Source organism: Oncorhynchus tshawytscha, linkage group LG03 (genome assembly GCF_018296145.1).
Source record: "Oncorhynchus tshawytscha isolate Ot180627B linkage group LG03, Otsh_v2.0, whole genome shotgun sequence".
Classification (NCBI taxonomy): Eukaryota; Metazoa; Chordata; class Actinopteri; order Salmoniformes; family Salmonidae; genus Oncorhynchus; species Oncorhynchus tshawytscha.
In genome coordinates, this window is record NC_056431.1 from 1,580,320 (window position 1) to 1,601,168 (window position 20,849).

At 45.2% G+C, this 20,849-nt stretch overlaps 3 protein-coding genes across 6 annotated transcripts; all 3 read right to left on the reverse strand.

Moving 5' to 3' along the window:
* Window positions 1-751: 751 nt before the first annotated feature.
* On the reverse strand, window positions 752-3,210 carry LOC121841072 (bifunctional endo-1,4-beta-xylanase XylA-like). Its single transcript, XM_042307226.1, has 2 exons — window positions 2,649-3,210; window positions 752-2,576 (listed from the first exon to the last, which is right to left on the reverse strand). Exons 1-2 carry the CDS (start codon window positions 2,802-2,804, stop codon window positions 981-983), a joined length of 1,752 nt encoding a protein of 583 aa, XP_042163160.1. The 5' UTR covers window positions 2,805-3,210; the 3' UTR covers window positions 752-980.
* LOC112242615 (pre-B-cell leukemia transcription factor-interacting protein 1-like) lies at window positions 2,782-17,846 on the reverse strand. Of its 4 annotated transcripts, none has more exons than XM_042307241.1 (11): window positions 17,667-17,846; window positions 9,395-9,477; window positions 9,157-9,247; window positions 6,504-6,565; window positions 5,953-6,400; window positions 5,576-5,812; window positions 5,296-5,319; window positions 4,610-4,662; window positions 4,369-4,485; window positions 4,107-4,197; window positions 2,782-3,479 (listed from the first exon to the last, which is right to left on the reverse strand). In XM_042307241.1, exons 2-11 carry the CDS (start codon window positions 9,449-9,451, stop codon window positions 3,223-3,225), a joined length of 1,437 nt encoding a protein of 478 aa, XP_042163175.1. In that variant the 5' UTR covers window positions 9,452-9,477; window positions 17,667-17,846; the 3' UTR covers window positions 2,782-3,222. The 4 variants fall into 4 exon arrangements, with proteins under 4 accessions (XP_042163175.1, XP_042163166.1, XP_042163170.1 ...); XM_042307232.1 differs by having other exon boundaries at window positions 3,963-4,197; window positions 17,667-17,839; XM_042307236.1 differs by lacking the exon at window positions 5,296-5,319 and having other exon boundaries at window positions 3,963-4,197; window positions 17,667-17,840.
* Window positions 17,847-18,087: 241 nt separating this feature from the next.
* lenep (lens epithelial protein) lies at window positions 18,088-19,860 on the reverse strand. The gene is made up of 3 exons (XM_024385386.2): window positions 18,744-19,860; window positions 18,629-18,659; window positions 18,088-18,410 (listed from the first exon to the last, which is right to left on the reverse strand). Exon 1 carries the CDS (start codon window positions 18,972-18,974, stop codon window positions 18,783-18,785), a length of 192 nt encoding a protein of 63 aa, XP_024241154.1. The 5' UTR covers window positions 18,975-19,860; the 3' UTR covers window positions 18,088-18,410; window positions 18,629-18,659; window positions 18,744-18,782.
* Between the last annotated feature and the right edge of the window lie 989 nt (window positions 19,861-20,849).

Below are 20,849 nucleotides of genomic sequence, written 5' to 3' on the forward strand. Positions count from 1 at the left end.
AATTCGCCACTGGCGCCCTGTGCTCTTCACAGATGAAAGCAGGTTCACACTGAGCACATGTGACAGACGTGACAGAGTCTGGAGACGCTGTGGAGAACGTTCTGCTGCCTGCAACATCCTCCAGCATGACCGGTTTGGCGGTGGGTCAGTCATGGTGTGGGGTGGCATTTCTTTGGGGGGCCGCACAGCCCTCCATGTGCTCGCCAGAGGTAGCCTGACTGCCATTAGGTACCGAGATGAGATCCTCAGACCCATTGTGAGACCATATGCTGGTGCGGTTGGCCCTGGGTTCCTCCGAATGCAAGACAATGCTAGACCTCATGTGGCTGGAGTGTGTCAGCAGTTCCTGCAAGAGGAAGGCATTGATGCTATGGACTGGCCTGCCCGTTCCCCAGACCTGAATCCAATTGAGCACATCTGGGACATCATGTCTCGCTCCATCCACCAACGCCACGTTGCCCCACAGACTCTCCAGGAGTTGGCAGATGCTTGAGACCAGGTCTGGGAGGAGATCCCTCAGGAGACCATCTGCCATCTCATCAGGAGCATGCCCAGGCGTTATAGGGAGGCCATACAGGCACGTGGAGGCCAGACACACTACTGGGCCTCATTTTGACTTGTTTTAAGGACATTACATCAAAGTTGGATCAGCCTGTAGTGTGGTTTTCCACTTTAATTTTGAGTGACTCCAAATCCAGACCTCCATGGGTTGATAAATTTGATTTCCATGGATAATTTGTGTGTGATTTTATTGTCAGCACATTCAACTATGTAAAGAAAAAAGTATTTAATAAGAATATTTCATTCATTCAGATCTAGGATGTGTTATTTTAGTGTTCCCTTTATTTTTTGGAGCAGTAGATAGATATATATATGCGTGTTGCTCCTCCTAAATTCTACCTTGCAGCACATCCATGTATTTTCCTCCACCTTTATCTTTCCACTCCTCCTGACATGCATTGACTCCCTTTCTCACTCCATTACACCCGTCCTCTCCCACTATCCTTCTTCCACTTCTCCCTCTCTCCTCCCCCTGGAACTGAAAACCTGTTCATTGCCTCTTCCTCAAAGTCATCCACCTCCTCCTCTACCTCCTCATCCTCCACCATATCCTCTAAGATGTCCTCCACATCCTCCACAAAGTCCTTGAAGCTCATCTGGTCGTGAACGAACACTCCGTCACTGAAGAACTCCTTGGTTAGCTTACTGAGCTCCTCCCTCTTGGAGGCCTCCATCCCCACCCTCTCTGCCTTGACCAGGTAACCCAGGAGCAGGGCCTCAAACTCCGGCATGGTGACAGGGAGCAGCCCCTCTGCCTGGGCGCAGGCCTCCACTGAACTGCAGTGGGTTTGAGGGTTGGGTTTGTGCTGCAGTCGTTCTCTCTGGTAACTCCAGTAGTCAGGTTGCTCAAGGGGGGGTCTTCGGTGGGTTTGGGGAGGGCCCTTTTCTCTCCTTCTCCACTCTTTCTGCCCTTCCTTAGAGTAGTAGTGGTGGTGGTCCTTCTCGTACTTGTCATTCCCCCGGTCCTTTTTCCAGTTCCCACCGTTTCTCTCCTCCTTCAATCCTTCCATCTTTCTATTTCCATCCGACCACTCATTTTCTCTCCTGTTGTCCTTACTCTTCCACTCTTTACTGACGTCTTTCTTTCTGTCTTTCTTTGTCCAATCTTTCTCTCCCTTCCACTCCCTTTTCTCTCCTCTCTCCTTCCATCCTTTGCCAAGGTCCTTATAGTCATCCTTGTCGTTCTTCCACTCCCCTCCCTTCCACTCATCCCGGCCCTCATTCCAACCTCCTTTTCTTTGATTGTTGTCCTCTTTTCCATTCTTCTCTCCCTTCCACTCATCCCAGCCCTCATTCCAACCTCCTTTTCTTCGATTGTTGTCCTCTTTTCCATTCTTCTCTCCCTTCCACTCATCCCAGCCCTCATTCCAACCTCCTTTTCTTTGATTGTTGTCCTCTTTTCCATTCTTCTCTCCCTTCCACTCATCCCAGCCCTCATTCCAACCTCCTTTTCTTCGATTGTTGTCCTCTTTTCCATTCTTCTCTCCCTTCCACTCATCCCTGCCCTCATTCCAACCTCCTTTTCTTCGATTGTTGTCCTCTTTTCCATTCTTCTCTCCCTTCCACTCATCCCGGCCCTCATTCCAACCTCCTTTCTTTTGATTGGTCTCCTCTTTTCCATTCTTCTCTCCCTTCCACTCATCCCTGCCCTCATTCCAACCTCCTTTCTTTTGATTGGTCTCCTCTTTTCCATTCTTCTCTCCCTTCCACTCATCCCAGCCCTCATTCCAACCTCCTTTCTTTTGATTGGTCTCCTCTTTTCCATTCTTCTCTCCCTTCCACTCATCCCGGCCCTCATTCCAACCTCCTTTTCTTCGATTGTTGTCCTCTTTTCCATTCTTCTCTCCCTTCCACTCATCCCGGCCCTCATTCCAACCTCCTTTCTTTTGATTGGTCTCCTCTTTTCCATTCTTCTCTCCCTTCCACTCATCCCGGCCCTCATTCCAACCTCCTTTTCTTTGATTGGTCTCCTCTTTTCCATTCTTCTCTCCCTTCCACTCATCCCTGCCCTCAACCCAACCTCCTTTCTTTTGATTGGTCTCCTCTTTTCCATTCTTCTCTCCCTTCCACTCATCCCTGCCCTCAACCCAACCTCCTTTCTTTTGATTGGTCTCCTCTTTTCCCTTCCACTCATCCTTGCCTTTCTTCCACTCCTTGCTATCACTCCATCTTTCAGGTGTTTCCTTTTTCCAATCTTTCTCCACCTTCCAGTCTTTTTTCTCACTCTTCTCCTTCCATTCCATCTTGTTTCCTCTGTCCTTCCATGGTTTGCCCTCATTCCCTCTGCTAGATTTGTCTTTCTTCCATTCTCCCTTCTTGTCTTCTTTCTTCTTCCACCCTTTCTCCTCTTTTCCTTCTTTCTCCTGGTCATATTTTCCACTTCTCCACTCCTTTTCAACCTTATAATCCTTCTTCCCTCCCTTATTCCAATCCGTCTTCCCTCCCTTATTCCAATCCGTCTTCCCTCCCTTATTCCAATCCGTCTTCCCTCCCTTATTCCAATCCGTCTTCCCTCCCTTATTCCAATCCGTCTTCCCTCCCTTATTCCAATCCGTCTTCCCTCCCTTATTCCAATCCGTCTTCCCTCCCTTATTCCAATCCGTCTTCCCTCCCTTATTCCAATCCGTCTTCCCTCCCTTATTCCAATCCGTCTTCCCTCCCTTATTCCAATCCGTCTTCCCTCTTATTCCAATCCGTCTTCCCTCCCTTATTCCAATCCGTCTTCCCTCCCTTATTCCAATCCGTCTTCCCTCCCTTATTCCAACCCGTCTCCTCTTCCTTCAACTCTTTTTTCACTCCCTTCCCTGGTTTCTTGCCCTCACTCTCCATCGTTCCTGCTGTGTTCTGGCTGTCATCCCCAGCTTGGCCAGAGGGGGGCAGGACAGAGGCAGAGACTGGAGGTGGAGCTGCATCCTTGGCTACGGAAAGAAATTAAGAGAATTAGATATTTTTGTGTTTGGTTGCATGTGTGTGTGTGTTAGATCAGTCACTGTGGCTATTAGAGTCACTAGCTAGCGCTTTCCCCTTGTCCCCTCCCTCTCTCCTACACATTCCCTACTCCCCTCCCCCTCTCCTACACATTCCCTACTCCCCTCCCTCTCTCCTACACATTCCCTACTCCCCTCCCTCTCTCCTACACATTCCCTACTCCCCTCCCTCTCCCCTCCCTCTCTCCTACACATTCCCTACTCCCCTCCCTCTCTCCTACACATTCCCTACTCCCCTCCCTCTCTCCTACACAGACCTGTGGGTTCAAATACTACTGGAAATCTTCCAATTACTTTAGGGGCTTGCAGTTAAGACAATTGTATTGTGCCATGCATTCTCAATCAACCCCAGCTAAAGTACAGTATTGTAAATGATTTTAAATAGTATTTGAAGCCAGGTCTACACCTTAGTACCTGTGCTGTGTTTTAGTTCAGTCACTGTGGCTCTGAGTGTCTCTAGATCCTTCTGTAAGACAGGAACAGACTCCAGCTCTCTCTTCATCCTCTCGTTCTCCTTCTGAAGGACAGGGAGCGACATCATCTCTTTCTTCAGCCTACCGTGCTCCTTCTCCACCTCCTCCCTCTTCTTTCTCTCCTTCCCTCCATCCTCCGCCTCCTTCTGTGCTACTTTTAGCTCCTCTTTCTGTGCCTGATTTTTTTAAAAACACACCAAAGAGGACCCCTTGAGAATATAGGCAGCACACACACACACACACACACACACACACACACACACACACACACAGAGTTGTACATTAGGTCAGAAAGAAAGAGAGAGGGGGAGAGGAAGAGAGAGAGAGACACACAGCGAGGGGCCTACCAGGAGTTGGGCTTGCAGTACAGCTATCCGTGGGTCTTCTTTAGCCAGTTTATTCAGTTGGTCTGTACGGTCAACTTCTACAGGTGGTGGAAGAGGAACCTCAGGATTCAGCCATTCCTTTGATAACACACACACAGACAATCATTACACACACACACACACACACACACACACACACACACACACACACACTACCATTTGAATGTTGAAGTTAGAGGGGATAAGATAGAAAGAGGCCGACCTGTTTTCCCACCACCTCTGTTTCTCTCAGCTCCCTGGCATCATAGTCCCCCTCTGGAAGGACAACAGCTGTTATAACGCATCACAAGACTGACACAGAATGTTACAATGCATTATATCACAGTTATAACAAGTATAATGCATCATAAAGACAATGGAGACAACCCCAGACATATCACATAATACATATATCATTGGGGACAATGCACATCACTCTACACACAAACACTAGGATGCACTATCACCATGACAACAACACACGAGGATGGAATGCAACACAGTGCATCAGTGCATGTCAGGAGCTTCCTCATCAAAGCATTGAGAAACAACATGATGCATCAAAACACACTCAAATGGTGTCATGATGGGCAGGCAACATTCACCTGCACAAAGCCCCCTCAGCATGCACACACACACACGTTATCATTATCAACGTGCTCTTGTCATTTGTAATTGGCTAAGTAACCCTTCAGTTACACAGGGGGAAAAAACTCAATCATTAAGCGAATATCAATTTCTAACATTCATTGAATAGTAATATTATATACAGTGTAGATCTAGAGAGAGCAGTGCATCTTGGGAAAGCATGGAGAGCACTGTCAACCAAGCATGTGAGTGTTAATTGCATAACACTCCTCTTTTCCTCTGAAACACACACACACACACACACACACACACACACCCTACCATCATCCAGGTCCATGAAGACACCTGTAGACATAATACAGTCTCAGATACACCTTTATCTGCGACCACGACTTCAACCAACACACTACTGACTAGCTGTGATGTGGGGGACAAATCCCTTTAGTCTAATCATTCATCATTATGTGAAGCACATCGTGTTACCGTCAAAGAGAAGAGACAGGCACAGGTGACATACAGGCGTGTGTAGGTTGTACACAGGTCACTTAAAGGTAACAATATTGTATATTACCATGGTAACAGAAACTGCAGACACACACACCTGAGAAGAAGATGGTTCCGAGGCCCAGCAGTATGACAGCTCCCAGGATGCACTTGTTGAGAGAGAAACCAGTCTCTTCTTGTTTTCTTTGTTGCGGAATCCGGAACTCATCCTCCTCCTCCTCCTCTTCCTCCTCCTTCCTCCCGATCCGCTCCAGAGCTGCCAGGAGAGACCCCCTCCTCCTCCTCACCCCAGACACCCCTTCCTCCTCCTCCCCCACCACCTCCAGATGGGAGTCTGGCCCAGGGAGAAAGAGAGGAGTTATAGCCACTGAACATTAACGTTAAAGGGACAGTTCACACAAACTACATTTTAAGGAGAAGTGACAGTGAAGCTAATGTTGTTACGGTGCTCCAGACAGATGCCTTGTGTCTCACCTGTTTTGGCCCTGACCTTAGACAGATCAGACTCCTCCTCTTCCTTCCCAAGCCCCTCCTCATAATGATGATGCACATCCTGTATATACCCCTCCGCTTCCTGTACAAGCCCCACCTCTTCCGGTGGCTCAGTGTTGAGCAGCAAGGCTGGGGGCTCTTCAAGGTCGGGGGAGGAGCTAATGTGGGTGTAGGAGTCAGAGAACGAATCAGGGTCAGAGATGGGAGGGGCTGGGTTCCCAGGGAGGCTTCTGGATTGGCTGTGTGTATCTGAGTCAAGCCCTGTGGGGGCAGGGACTTCTAACAGAGAGCTCAGAGGAGCAACACTAGCAGAGGTGGAGTCAAGGGCAGGGGTGGAGTCAGAGGCAGGGTCAAAAGGAAGGTCATGGGTGGGACTCTCTACAACAGGGGTGTAATCCTTGTCTCTCTCTGGTTGTGTTTCCTGGGTCTCCTGGGGATGGATGTGAAACAACTGTTAGTGTCCAAGACCAGTCAGTGTTTCCACTAGCTAGATATGATCCTAGGTGGGGTGTCAATAGAGATGGATCTCTAACCTGCTGTAGCTTCACAGAGTGAGACTCTTCAGCAGACACAGCATCCTCCCCAGGCCTACTCTCTGATAGACAGACAGACATGTTAGAGGTTAAGTAGTATAACAGTATTAGTGCCTGTTGGTTATACTATTGCAGTTGCTACCCATCGTTCACGGCAGGGCAGAGCCCCACCTGTTTTGTGTGTTATTTTGGCATTAATACGTTTCACATATCAGTTTGCAAACAATGGGTTAATAAAGCTGCATACAAACATGGTCTCTTTTTAGATTTCTTGAGTAACGCAGCTCCAAAATGCAGGTGTTTTTGCCAGGCTCAGCGCTTTCTGTGGTGGTGGGGCAGCCAGAGAAAAATACAGAGCGAAGGGGTTGGAAGTGTTCTCTAGTTGGGTCGTGATTGGGTCAGATTTCTGTCACTCATGGGGACACTGTCAACGTAAAATCTACAGGGAGATTCTGCAGCAATGAAGGTCCTCAAGAACACAGTGGACTCCATAATTCTAAAATGGAAGACGTTTGGAAACACCAAGACTCATCCTAGAACTGGCTGCCCGGCCAAACTGAGCAATCAGGGGAGAAGGGCCTGGGTCAGGGAGGTGACCAAGAACCCTATGGTCACTTTGACAGCACTCCATAGTTCCTCTGTGGAGATGGGAGAACCTTCCAGAAGGACAACCATCTCTGCAGCACTCCGCCAATCAGGCCTTTATGGTAGAGTGGCCAGACGTAAGCCACTCCTCAGTTAAAGGCACACGACAGCCAAATTGAAATTTGCCAAAAGGCACCTGAAGGACTCGCAGACCATGAGAAACAAGATTCTCTGGTCTGATGAAACCAAGATTGAACTCTTTGGCCTGAATACCAAGCATCATGTCTGGAGGAAACCTGGCACCATCCCTATGGTGAAGCATGTTGGTGGCAGCATGATGCTGTGGTGATGTTTTTCAGCTGCAGGGACTGGGAAACTAGTCAGGATCGAGGGAAAGATGAACGGAGCAAAGTACAGCGAGATCCTTGATGACAACCTGCTGCAGAGTGCTCAGGACCTCAGACTGGGGGGGAGGAAGCCACTCCGAAAGTATTGGGACAGTGCATTTGTTGTTGTTGTTTTGGCTCTGTACTCCGGCACTTTGGATTTGAAATGATACGGTGACTGAGGTTAAAGTACAGACTCAACTTTAATGAGGGTATATTCATCCATACCATTGAGAAATTACAGAACTTTTTGTACATAGTCCTCACATTTTAGGGGACCAAAAGTGCTGGGACAAATTAATTTGTTATGTGTATTAAATTAGTCTAAAGTTTAGTATTTGGTACCATATTCCTAGCACACAATGATTGCAGTAAGCGTGTTACTATACAAACTTGTTGGATGCATTTGCAGTTTGTTCTGGTTGTGTTTCATATTATGTTGTGCCCAATGGAAATGAATGGTAAATAATGTAGTGTCATTTTGTAGTCACTTTTATTATAAATAAAACACTTCAAAACACTTCTACATGAATGTGGATGCTACCATGATTATGGATAGTCCTGAATAATGAGGAGTCAGAAAGTTAGACACAGATATTATACCCCCACGACATGCTAATCTCTCACCATTACAATAACAGGAGAGGTTAGCATTTTATATCATACCCCCACGACATGCTAATCTCTCACCATTACAATAACAGGGGAGGTTAGCATTTTTTTGGGGGGTATTTGATCATCTAACTTTCTCACTCATCATTATTCACAATTCATTCAGGACAATCCGTAATCTTGGCAGCTCCGACATTAATGTAGAAGTGTTTATAAACATTTTATATTCTTATTTTACAATAAAAGTGACCCAAAAATTATACAATCCATTCATTTGCCATTCATTTCTATTGGGCAAAAAATAATCTGAAACACAACCAAAACAAACAGTAAATGGATCCAACAAGTCTCACGCTTTATGTAATACTAAACGTTTGACTACTTTAATAGAGAAGTTAATTTGTTCCCTATACTAGGGGTACAACAAGTGCTGTTATTTCTACACAGTTCACCCAATATGTATGAAAATACCCTCAAATCAAAGCTTGAGTCTGCACTTTAACCTCATTTCAAATCCAAAGTGCTGGAGTACAGAGCCAAAACATGTCCAATACTTTTGGGTGTACCTGTAGGTTTCCCCGCAGCAGTATGACTGGGTGTACCTGTAGGTTTCCCCGCAGCAGTATGACTGGGTGTACCTGTAGGTTTCCCCGCAGCAGTATGACTGGGTGTACCTGTAGGTTTCCCCGCAGCAGTATGACTGGGTGTACCTGTAGGTTTCTCCGCAGCAGTATGACTGGGTGTACCTGTAGGTTTCTCCGCAGCAGTATGACTGGGTGTACCTGTAGGTGTCTCCACAGCAGTATGACTGGGTGTACCTGTAGGTGTCTCCGCAGCAGTATGACTGGGTGTACCTGTAGGTTTCCCCGCAGCAGTATGACTGGGTGTACCTGTAGGTTTCCCCGCAGCAGTATGACTGGGTGTACCTGTAGGTGTCTCCGCAGCAGTATGACTGGGTGTACCTGTAGGTTTCCCCGCAGCAGTATGACTGGGTGTACCTGTAGGTGTCTCCGCAGCAGTATGACTGGGTGTACCTGTAGGTGTCTCCGCAGCAGTATGACTGGGTGTACCTGTAGGTGTCTCCGCAGCAGTATGACTGGGTGTATCTTCATGGTGTTCTGTTCCTTCCGCTACAGGCCTCAGTGTCTCAGCAACAGTCTCCTGAGACACACACATTATTTAATTGACCCATATGGTGACACATTAATCCCATTTGAAAAACAAATGTTCAAAACTCAAACTTTTGTAAACTCTGCAGTTCACACACACACACACACACACACACACTAAAGTGTAAAGAGAGCGTACCTCAGCTGTGAGGACAGTCCAGCTACTGCTGTTGGCAGCACCACTGCTGTCAGACATTGCCCCCTCGTGGCTCTGACCAGCACCTGTAAGTCAAACACAGTACTTCAGCACAGGCTATAGATAGGCCTAAGTAATATTGAAATCCTGGCCTCAAGGTCCACAGTTCTGGTTTTCATTCTTTCTTTCGACTGATTTAAACCTGGGAAACCAAGTGTGAGCCTGTCATGGGCGATTACATTAGATTGATAGAGTAAGGGCCAGAGGGAGAGGAGAAAGGCAGCAGTACTGCAGAGAGGCCCCCAGGGCCTGAATAGTGTTGCTATAGACTTTATGTACAGATACTAAAAAGACTGTAAAAACACCAGGAAATCAGCTCCAAGAGATTAATTCAATAAGTCTGTTGTAAGGATTCCCATGCATAACAGAGAGACACGTGGTTGTACACAAAGGTAAGCAAGGTTTGAAATGATTATTTTAGTCAAACATATTGGCAAGAAAAAGTATGTGAACCCTTTGGATTTACCTGGATTTCTGTATAAATTAGTCATAACATTTGATCTGATCTTCATCTGTCACAACAAGACAAACACAGTGTGCTTAAACTGATAACAAATTGTATTGTTCTTGTCTATATTGAATACATCATTTAAACATTCAAAGTGTAGGTTTGAAAAGTCTGTGAACCCCTAGGCTAATGACTTCTCCAAAAGCTCATTTGAGTCAGGAGTCAACTAACCTGGAGTCCAATCACTGAGACGAGATTGGAGATATTGGTTAGAGCTGCCTTGCCCTATAAAAAAAACCTCACAAAATTAGAGTTTGCTATTCACAAGAAGCATTGCCCGAAGTGAACCATGCCTCAAACAAAAGAGATCTCAGAAGACCTAAGATTAAGAATAGTTGACTTGCATAAATCCACTCCTCATTCTGCTACTGAAGGCTCTACAGCATCAGTATTTTACAGTACTGTCCTCATTCTGCTACTGAAGGCCCTACAGCATCAGTACGCTACAGTACTGTCCTCATTCTGCTACTGAAGGCCCTACAGCATCAGTATGATACAGTACTGTCCTCATTCTGCTACTGAAGGCCCTACAGCATCAGTATGCTACAGTACTGTCCTCATTCTGCTACTGAAGGCCCTACAGCACCAGTATGCTACAGTATTGTCCTCATTCTGCTACTGAAGGCCCTACAGCATCAGTATGCTACAGTATTGTCCTCATTCTGTTACTGAAGGCCCTACAACATCAGTATGCTACAGTATTGTTCTACTCCTCATTCTGCTACTGAAGGCCCTACAGCATCAGTATGCTACAGTACTGTCCTCATTCTGCTACTGAAGGCCCTACAGCATCAGTATGCTACAGTATTGTCCTCATTCTGTTACTGAAGGCCCTACAACATCAGTATGCTACAGTATTGTTCTACTCCTCATTCTGCTACTGAAGGCCCTACAGCATCAGTATGCTACAGTACTATTCCACTCCTCATTCTGCTGCTTAAACTCCCCATTTACATCCTCTGTTTTTACATGCACAGGAAGTGTGTGTGTGTACATGAAGTGCACACTCCTGTGAGTGCATTCAGTCCTTCATTAGTAGTATAGTGTGTGTTGCTAGCATTGTGGCTACCCTGGATTCTGACTGGCTGACGCATGCTTTGGCAGAGACAGGGGTTACTATGGCTCGGGCCATTGTAGAATTAGAATTAGTAGAACAGACATTCCCAAAGAAGCAGTGGATTGGCCTACACCAGGAGCCATATTAGGTGCAGGAAGGCCCAGTATTTATTTAATGTTCGACTAATTGATGCCTACCACATAATCTTTTTTTAATTGTGCCTTTCTCAAAGTTCTACTACACATGCACAAAATGGCAAATTCTATTGTCAGTCGGTAGATGGTGGATTTTAGAGAACTAGTCCATTCTAGTCATTGTGATTCTATGTCTGGCCAGGCAGTGCAGGAGGCACCTCCACTCTGGCTGAAATTACTGGGGCAGAAACCAACTGACTGAAAATACTGGACAGAGTTCTAAAACGACGGAATAAACTGCATACATGCATTAGTATGTTTATTTTAAGCCTAGAAAAAAGGTGTCCTGTCTACTTTCAAAAGTATGTTCTATTAAATTAGACTTTTTAGGCTACACGGGTTATTATTGTCATTGTGTCTGACACCATCTTCAATCATGCCACTTCTGTCAGATCACAGCATGACACACTTTAGTCCCCCATGTCTCTTCTCTGTCCCACAGTCATTTAGGTCTTCTAATCAGGCTCTTCCCATGAGAGGCCTGTTGAACGTCGCCTCGGGCCAACGAGCATTGTGGAGCATATCGCGGAATGACTTAAATATAGATATTAGCCTAGCTAAATATAGAGCCAATGAGATAGATTCCAAGACAGAAAGAGCGAACAGTGCCCTGGTGAATCAAACATGCACACGCATTCTGAAGGAGCGTCACTGTCTTAACTGTGGATCATTTAAAGAGGCAGTGGCGACCCGTCATTCAGGGCAGAGCTAAAAAAATACATGTACAGTGGGGCAAAAAAGTATATAGTCAGCCACCAATTGTGCAAGTTCTCCCACTTAAAAAGATGAGACCTGTAATTTTCATCATAGGTACACTTCAACTATGACAGACAAAATGAGAAAAAAAATCCAGAAAATCACATTGTAAGATTTTTAATGAATTTATTTGCAAATGATGGTGGAAAATTAGTATTTGGTCACCTACAAACAAGCAAGATTTCTGGCTCTCACAGACCTGTAACTTCTTCTTTAAGAGACTCCTCTGTCCTCCACTCATTACCTGTATTAATGGCACCTGTTTGAACTTGTTATCAGTATAAAAGACACCTGTCCACAACCTCAAACAGTCACACTCCAAACTCCACTATGGCCAAGACCAAAGAGCTGTCAAAGGACACCAGAAACAAAATTGTAGACCTGCACCAGGCTGGGAAGAATGAATCTGCAATAGGTAAGCAGCTTGGTTTGAAGAAATCAACTGTGGGAGCAATTATTAGGAAATGGAAGACAAACAAGACCACTGATAATCTCCCTCGATCTGGGGCTCCATGCAAGATCTCACCCCGTGGGGTCAAAATGATCACAAGAACGGTGAGCAAAAATCCCAGAACCACACGGGGGAACCTAGTGAATGACCTGCAGAGAGCTGGGACCAAAGTAACAAAGCCTACCATCAGTAACACACTACACCGCCAGGGACTCAAATCCTGCAGTGTTAGACGTGTCCCCCTGCTTAAGCCAGTACATGTCCAGGCCCGTCTGAAGTTTGCTAGAGAGCATTTGGATGATCCAGAAGAAGATTGGGAGAATGTCATATGGTCAGATGAAACCAAAATAGAACTTTTTGGTAAAAACTCAACTCGTCGTGTTTGGAGGACAAAGAATGCTGAGTTGCATCCAAAGAACACCATACAAACTGTGAAGCATGGGGGTGGAAACATCATGCTTTGGGGTTGTTTTTCTGCAAAGGGACCGGGACGACTGATCCGTGTAAAGGAAAGAATGAATGGGGCCATGTATCGTGAGATTTTGAGTGAAAACATTGAAGATGAAACGTGGCTGGGCCTTTCAGCATGACAATGATCCCAAACACACCGCCGGGGCAATGAAGGAGTGGCTTCGTAAGAAGCATTTCAAGGTCCTGGAGTGGCCTAGCCAGTCTATAGATCTCAACCCCATAGAAAATCTTTGGAGGGAGTTGAAAGTCCGTGTTGCCCAGCAACAGCCCCAAAACATCACTGCTCTAGAGGACATCTGCATGGAGGAATGGGCCAAAATACCAGCAACAGTCTGTGAAAACCTTGTGAAGACTTACAGAAAACGTTTGACCTCTGTCATTGCCAACAAAGGGTATATAACAAAGTATTGAGATAAGTATTTGGTCAATAACAAAAGTTTATTTTCCACCATCATTTGCAAATAAATTCATTAAAAATCCTACAATGTGATTTTCTGGATTTTTTTCCCTCATTTTGTCGGTCATAGTTGAAGTGTACCTATGATGAACATTACAGGCCTCTCATCTTTTTAAGTGGATAACTTGCACAATTGGTGGCCGACTACATACCTTTTTGCCCCACTGTATGTGTTATTTGTATTTTTTTTGCATGTTATTTTGGCATTAATGTCAGTTTGCAAACAATCATTGAGTTAATAAAGCCGCATACAGTCTCTTTTTTGCTTTCTTAAGGCAGCTCCAAAAAGCAGGTGTCTCATGGGGACACTAAGTCACCGCAAAATCTACAGGTAGAGCTTGAAAATTCAAGTCCCTTGGGTGCCCATCCAAGAAGGCTCAAGGTCTTTATCCATAGATAAAATGTGGTCAAATCACATATCTACTGAAACTTTGATTGGACTGATCATGTCAACATTTCAAAGTCCTAGCTAGCAGTCAAAATCATGAACCAAGTCAACAATCTACTGGCAAATCCTTTCAATACTTGTCATATGAAGAGAAATTATACATAAAATGTATCGTTGCTCATTGGCAATTGGACATAAACATTACACAACAAGTTAGACATTTCAAATTCAACAATGAGTGGTTTGAAAGGAATCAGTAGATAACTGCAAACATTCCTTTGCAATCACTAGCCTTCTATTCAGTGGAGGGGGTGTGTAGTCCAAGTCTGGGTTTAAGGGTCTCTTTTCCAAGCTTAAAGGATAAACATTCAACACCATGGGCCACAAAAGGGTGAATACATTAGCCATGCTGTCAACCCAGACTTCTACAGCATTCAAAACAACTGGAAACCCGGAACTGGGAAATCTCAGACCTCAGTGAGTTCCAGACAACTGGAAACCCGGAACTGGGAAATCTCAGACCTCAGTGAGTTCCAGACAACTGGGAACACGTAAAAAAAAGAGCTCGGACTGGGAAAATACATTTTGAGCGGTCATCCAACTCTAAATAACAAGTCGGGACTTGGGCCTCTTTCTAGAGCTCACCTTGTTCCCTCCCCCCCTCCCTGAGTTCCCAGTTGTCTTGAAAGCACCATAAATCTAGAGAATGCCAGACTTTGATGACAAAGTTTGATGACAGAAATTGCCCACGAAGGACCGCTGCGTCACCTTCCTGTTCAAGTGAGCACAACACGGTGAGTCCAACAATGTATTGTATGCTGCTGCATAAAATGTAATATTCCAGGGAGATATGTATACTATAGCTAAGAAAGTAATGTTGTACATATGAACGTGATTTGACTCGTTCAAACAACGTTTAGGGTGAGATTTTCACAGATTCCTTTCTTTGCAAATTGAACGAGTGGAAATACAAAATTGATCGTGCATGCTATATGGACCTTTTTAGGATATGAAAAAGGATTTTATCTAACAAAACGACACTTCATGTTATCTCTGGGACCCTTTGGATGATAAATCAGAGCAAGATTTCAGAATGTAAGTACACATTTCACCTTGAATTTATCAAACCTATCGCAGTAAAAAACATTTTGTTGTTAGGAGCTCTCCTCAAACAATAGCATGCCATTTTTCTGCAGTAATAGGTACTGTAAATTGGACAGTGCAGTTATATTAACAAGGATTTAAGCTTTCAGCCAATATAAGACACTTATTCTGTATACCTCTGGCCCTTCTTTGGACACTGTTAACTAAACTCTCCTTGGCCTCCAACTGCAAGTAAAACTAAATGTATGCTCTTCAACCGATCGCTGTCCACACCTGCCCGCCCGTCCAGCATCACTACTCTGGACGGTCGTGACTTAGAATATGTGGACAACTACAAATACTTAGGTGTCTGGTTAGACTGTAAACTCTCCTTCCAGACTCACATTAAGCATATCAAATCCAAAATTAAATCTAGAATCGGCTTCCTATTTCGCAAAAAATAATTCTTCACTCATGCTGCCAAACATACCCTCGTAAAACTGACCACCCTACCGATCCTCGACTTCAGCGATGTCATTTACAAAATAGCCTCCAACACTCCACTCAGCAAATTGGATGCAGTCTATCACAGTGCCATCCGTTTTGTCACCAAAAGCCCATATAATACCCACCACTGCGACCTGTATGCTCTCGTTGGCTGGCCCTCACTTCATATTCGTCTCCAAACCCACTGGCTCCAGGTCATCTACAAGTCTCTGCTAGGTAAAGCCCCACCTTATCTCAGCTCACTGGTCACCATAGCAGCACCCACCCATAGCAGGCGCTCCAGCAGTTATATTTCACTGGTCACCCCCAAAGCAAATTCCTCTTTGGCCGCCTTTCCTTCCAGTTCGCTGCTGCCAATGACTAGAATTAACTGCAATTTATTTATTTTTTTTATCACTAAAGCTGGCGACTCATATCTCCCTCACTAACTTTAAGCACCAGCTGTCAGAGCAGCTCACAGATCACTGCACCAGTACATAGCCCATCTGTAAATAGGCCATCCAACTACCTCAGCCCCATTCTGTTATTTATTTTGCTCCTTTGCACCCCAGTATCTCTACTTGCACACTCATCTTCTGCACATCTATCATTTCAGTGTTTAATTGCTATATTGTAATTATTTTGCCACTATGGCCAATTTATTGCCTTACCTCCCTTATCCTACCTCATTTGCACACACTGTATCAAAACCTTTTCTATTGTATTATTGACTGTACGTTTGTTTATTCCATGTGTAACACTTTGTTGTTTGGTGTCGCACTGCTTTGCTTTATCTTGGCCAGGTCGCAGTTGTAAATGAGAACTTGTACCCGACTCGTCTATCCGGTTAAATAACAGGTGTAATAAATAAAAAAATGTACCGACATTTGTTTTTTCTCTAAAATCTGCGTTCTTGACATAATTCGCTGCATGATTTACAACTGTCCCGTTGACGGGGCGCTGATCCTTAAGCAAGTCTGCCAAATCAGCTATGTCTTTATAAAAGACAGTAAATGAGGCTGAATTAACTGTCGCTGCCAGACAAGACTCCGCTGATAGCCAGGTGTAGCAGTGGTAAGGATTCATTCCATGGTGCTGAAAAGAAAGCACTATTTGTCACCACTATAGTGCAATTAATGTATTGTTGAGATTATATATATATATATATATATATATATATATATATATATATATTTTGCCCCACCAAGATGTACATGTTAAAATAGCCACTGTAAATAGTCAAATGTTCTCTAGACCTATAGCAAGTAGCCTAGAATTCAATATAAAATAAACATAGCTTGTTTAAAGAAAAAAAACATTTGTAAAAAATGTGTCAATGAAAGATGCCCTCATTCTTCCATACTCGCTCTCTGAAGTGGGTCATGTCTAGAAGGGATACAGCTTTTGTCAAATTGAAGTCAAAAGTTGCATTTTAACTAACTCCTAAACCTTCTCCTAATCTTAACCTAGTTCACCTAACCTGCTATTTTCATTCGCCTAAATTATCTTAAACCTGCTAAGGAAAGTACATTTAGACTAAAACTGTATCCCTTCTAGACAAAACCTTTGAAGTGGTGTTTTCATTTGGCAGCCATGGAGCTCTCGACAGAGTAGCGATCTTCTGAGACACACTCTTGACCCATCAACTTCACAAATTAACAAACGGTTCGGCGCCAGTGGTAGCACACTTGGCCTATACAGGCGTCCACTGCAAACTGCACTGTATCCTCTTTATATTTGCTTAAATAGTCCTGGGTAATAGAGAAGGATGTGCTTTGAAACGAGTTTCTCTCACTCTTTCATCTGAAATTACATTTATTTTTGCGTTGTCACATGCTTCTTCAGTCTGTGTGCCAACAGCCTGTTATATATCTTTATCTGAGTCTCGGCGAAAGAAAATGACCAAAAATGGTCACAACGCTACACTGCTGGCCTTGTCTAGTCGATGCTAGGCTGTAAAATGTTTAAACAAGTGTTCAACCTAAGCTCCCTGACACCTAATTTGCATGTTAGCCATCTGTGTCGACAAAGGTGTGTACTCTGAAATGTCAACAACTGTCACACGGCATCTCCACTGATGAACCATGGAAAAAAAATCATAATCGATTGAAATATTGTGACCATCGGTGGTAACACAATATAGAACTAAAGAATACTGAAACTTTACTACATCTGTTATAAAAACATGTACTATTCAATTAAAGATAACAGGTTTTATCTGCCAACCTACTATGGAAAACTTTAATCCCGTCCACCGAAAATCCATATAGTTACTGTTTCTGTCGAGAACCAGGAAACACTAACATCTAACGACAAAATGGTAACAAGAACACAAAGTAACATTACATTTTCTACTCCAATTACCTCTGAACGCGATGTTTTCCTTATAAATCTCAATCGTGTATCAATCCCTTTCTGCCAAATTAATTGAATGCATCCAATTTCGGAACTTGGAAGAGTCTCTTTGACACTTGCGTGAGCCACTCTCTCTTGTCCAACCGGGAAGGGCATTCTCTCACGTCCCACCCCTTCTTGCCCAACTCGCCAATGATAATCGCTCTCTCGTGTCGCTCAATGGGCACACTTTCAGATTGATTGACACACGCAGGTGAAAAGAGTGGGTATACAAAATATACCATACGCAATGCTTTTCCGATGATGAGTGGTGCGACCTGACACTATGATGACATTTGCAGATGTCAGGCTCTACTTTTTTGTTTCTCACACACACACACACACACACACACACACATCACCTGACTCTGGTTAGCACACACAAACAAAATCAGATATTACATTGTTTATTCCTTGCATATTAAGACTGTACAGAAATTAATAAAACTTGGAATTAAATGTGACCTAAGCAGCATCAAAAGCCATGTCCATTGCCTCACAGGTTTGGTTTCTCCACAGGTCTAAGATCAGCAGATTGGTGTTAAGACGATGCTTCACACACACACACACACACACACACACACACACACACACACTGCAGGTCTCCAGACTGACTGACTCAGGATCCGAGAATGACAGAGATCCTCTGATACACCAGGCAGCACATCAGTTTCCCAAGCCTCCAGACAGGAATACAGAACTGCATCATGGGCACTAAGAGGAGCAAATCCACACACCAGGGCCATATAGTACAACATGTAAACCATAACATACTACACAGTCCTACATACTTGGTAGAATATTTTACAGGTAACATGTACCGTAGCTGAAAGGAAATTATGTTGTCAGTAAACAGTTTGGCAAACATCTTCTATTTTGGAGTCAAACTTTGTACAGTATCTACTGTATATAACGACAAGACTCATACTTACACCACTTTACACGCTGTGTTTAACATCTTAGCTGGTGAGAGAAAAACAGAGGAGAAAGAGTGAAAAGGAGGAAGAGAGAAACACATCCAGAGACACGCAGGAAAGAGAACCTCACCCTCGTGCCCCTCTCTCCCTCTCGTAGTGTCTCAGTCAGTCAGTCCAGTATCTCCTTGATGCACCAGCAGCAGAGTACGAAGTAGAGGCACTCCTTGAGGGACTGGATGAAGCCGTAGGCAATGTTCCCACCAAGGAAGTTCTTCCCTCTGCCTAGGCCCATGGCCATGTCACGCAGGTTCTGCCCGAGGGAGGAGGGCATGGCCTGGGGGAGAGGACGCTGGGGGTGCATGGCTCTGTGGCACTGCTCCACACAGAGGACAGGAGGAAGAAATGATAGAAATGGGAGATGAGAGGAATAGGGGTCAGGTCAATCCCAGAGGAGTAGAGGAGGAAAGGAAGAGAAGATCAGGGTTGGACTGGGTGTGAGTGGACAGAGAGCTCCTGTCCAGAGAGCTCCTCCTATAGTGACATCAACACTACCAACACCAGGGGGTGTTCTCTCAGCTCCTGATCTTTCTCTATTCTATTCTTCTACACTCTGGAACACAGACACACCAGTCACCCCTGGTTATGAAACTTTCTGTTCACTGGCTGTGGGTGTGTTCTGCACCCCACCACCCCGCTCTCTCCCTCCCTCCAGCTCTCTCTCTGCATCTCTAGGGTTTTTGCCAGTCTGGAACAGTCTCTCCCCATGTAAAGCATAATCTATCCACCACACCTACAGTACACCCCTCAGGATTGTTCCAGTATCACCTGCTCAATGCAGCTCTACTGTAAAAGCGCACAATATGCCTCCTCTCTTTGTCCAGGACTGTGTGACTGTCTATTGTTCCTCTCTTCTGGTAATCTGTGTTCTGAACAGGTTGAAATAAGTAAGCCCCACTATTCTGATTTCTATATTGTTGGATGACTACGTGGTGGTCATCGTCCAGGTTGAAATGATTCTGAGAATGGCAGCTATAGGACATGTTATCACCAGAGGTCTGAATATAGAACATTTGCTGACATGGACCCTGCACCAATGCACATTCTCTAACCCCAGACCCTACTGTACACCTTGGCACTTAATGTAGAGGCACAACTAGCCTCTACCTCTCCCCCTGCGGTAACTCAACTAGCCTCTACCTCTCCCCTGCGGTAACTCAACTAGCCTCTACCTCTCCCCCTGCGGTAACTCAACTAGCCTCTACCTCTCCCCTGCGGTAACTCAACTAGCCTCTACCTCCCCCTGCGGTAACTCAACTAGCCTCTACCTCCCCTGCGGTAACTCAACTAGCCTCTACCTCCCCCTGCGGTAACTCAACTAGCCTCTACCTCTCCCCCTGCGGTAACTCAACTAGCCTCTACCTCTCCCCCTGCGGTAACTCAACTAGCCTCTACCTCCCCTGTGGTAACTCAACTAGCCTCTACCTCCCCCTGTGGTAACTCAACTAGCCTCTACCTCCCCTGTGGTAACTCAACTAGCCTCTACCCCCCCTGTGGTAACTCAACTAGCCTCTACCCCCTGTGGTAACTCAACTAGCCTCTACCTCCCCCTGTGGTAACTCAACTAGCCTCTACCTCCCCCTGTGGTAACTCAACTAGCCTCTACCTCCCCCTGTGGTAACTCAACTAGCCTCTACCCCCTGTGGTAACTCAACTAGCCTCTACCTCCCCCTGTGGTAACTCAACTAGCCTCTACCTCCCCCTGTGGTAACTCAACTAGCCTCTACCCCCTGTGGTAACTCAACTAGCCTCTTCCTCTCCCCTGCGGTAACTCAACTAGCCTCTACCTCTTCCCCTGCGGTAACTCAACTAGCCTCTACCTCCCCTGTGGTAACTCAACTAGCCTCTACCTCCCCCTGTGGTAACTCAACTAGCCTCTACCTCCCCTGTGGTAACTCAACTAGCCTCTACCCCCTGTGGTAACTCAACTAGCCTCTACCCCCTGTGGTAACTCAACTAGCCTCTACCTCCCCCTGTGGTAACTCAACTAGCCTCTACCCCCTGTGGTAACTCAACTAGCCTCTTCCTCTCCCCCTGCGGTAACTCAACTAGCCTCTACCTCTTCCCCTGCGGTAACTCAACTAGCCTCTACCTCCCCTGTGGTAACTCAACTAGCCTCTACCTCCCCCTGTGGTAACTCAACTAGCCTCTACCTCCCCTGTGGTAACTCAACTAGCCT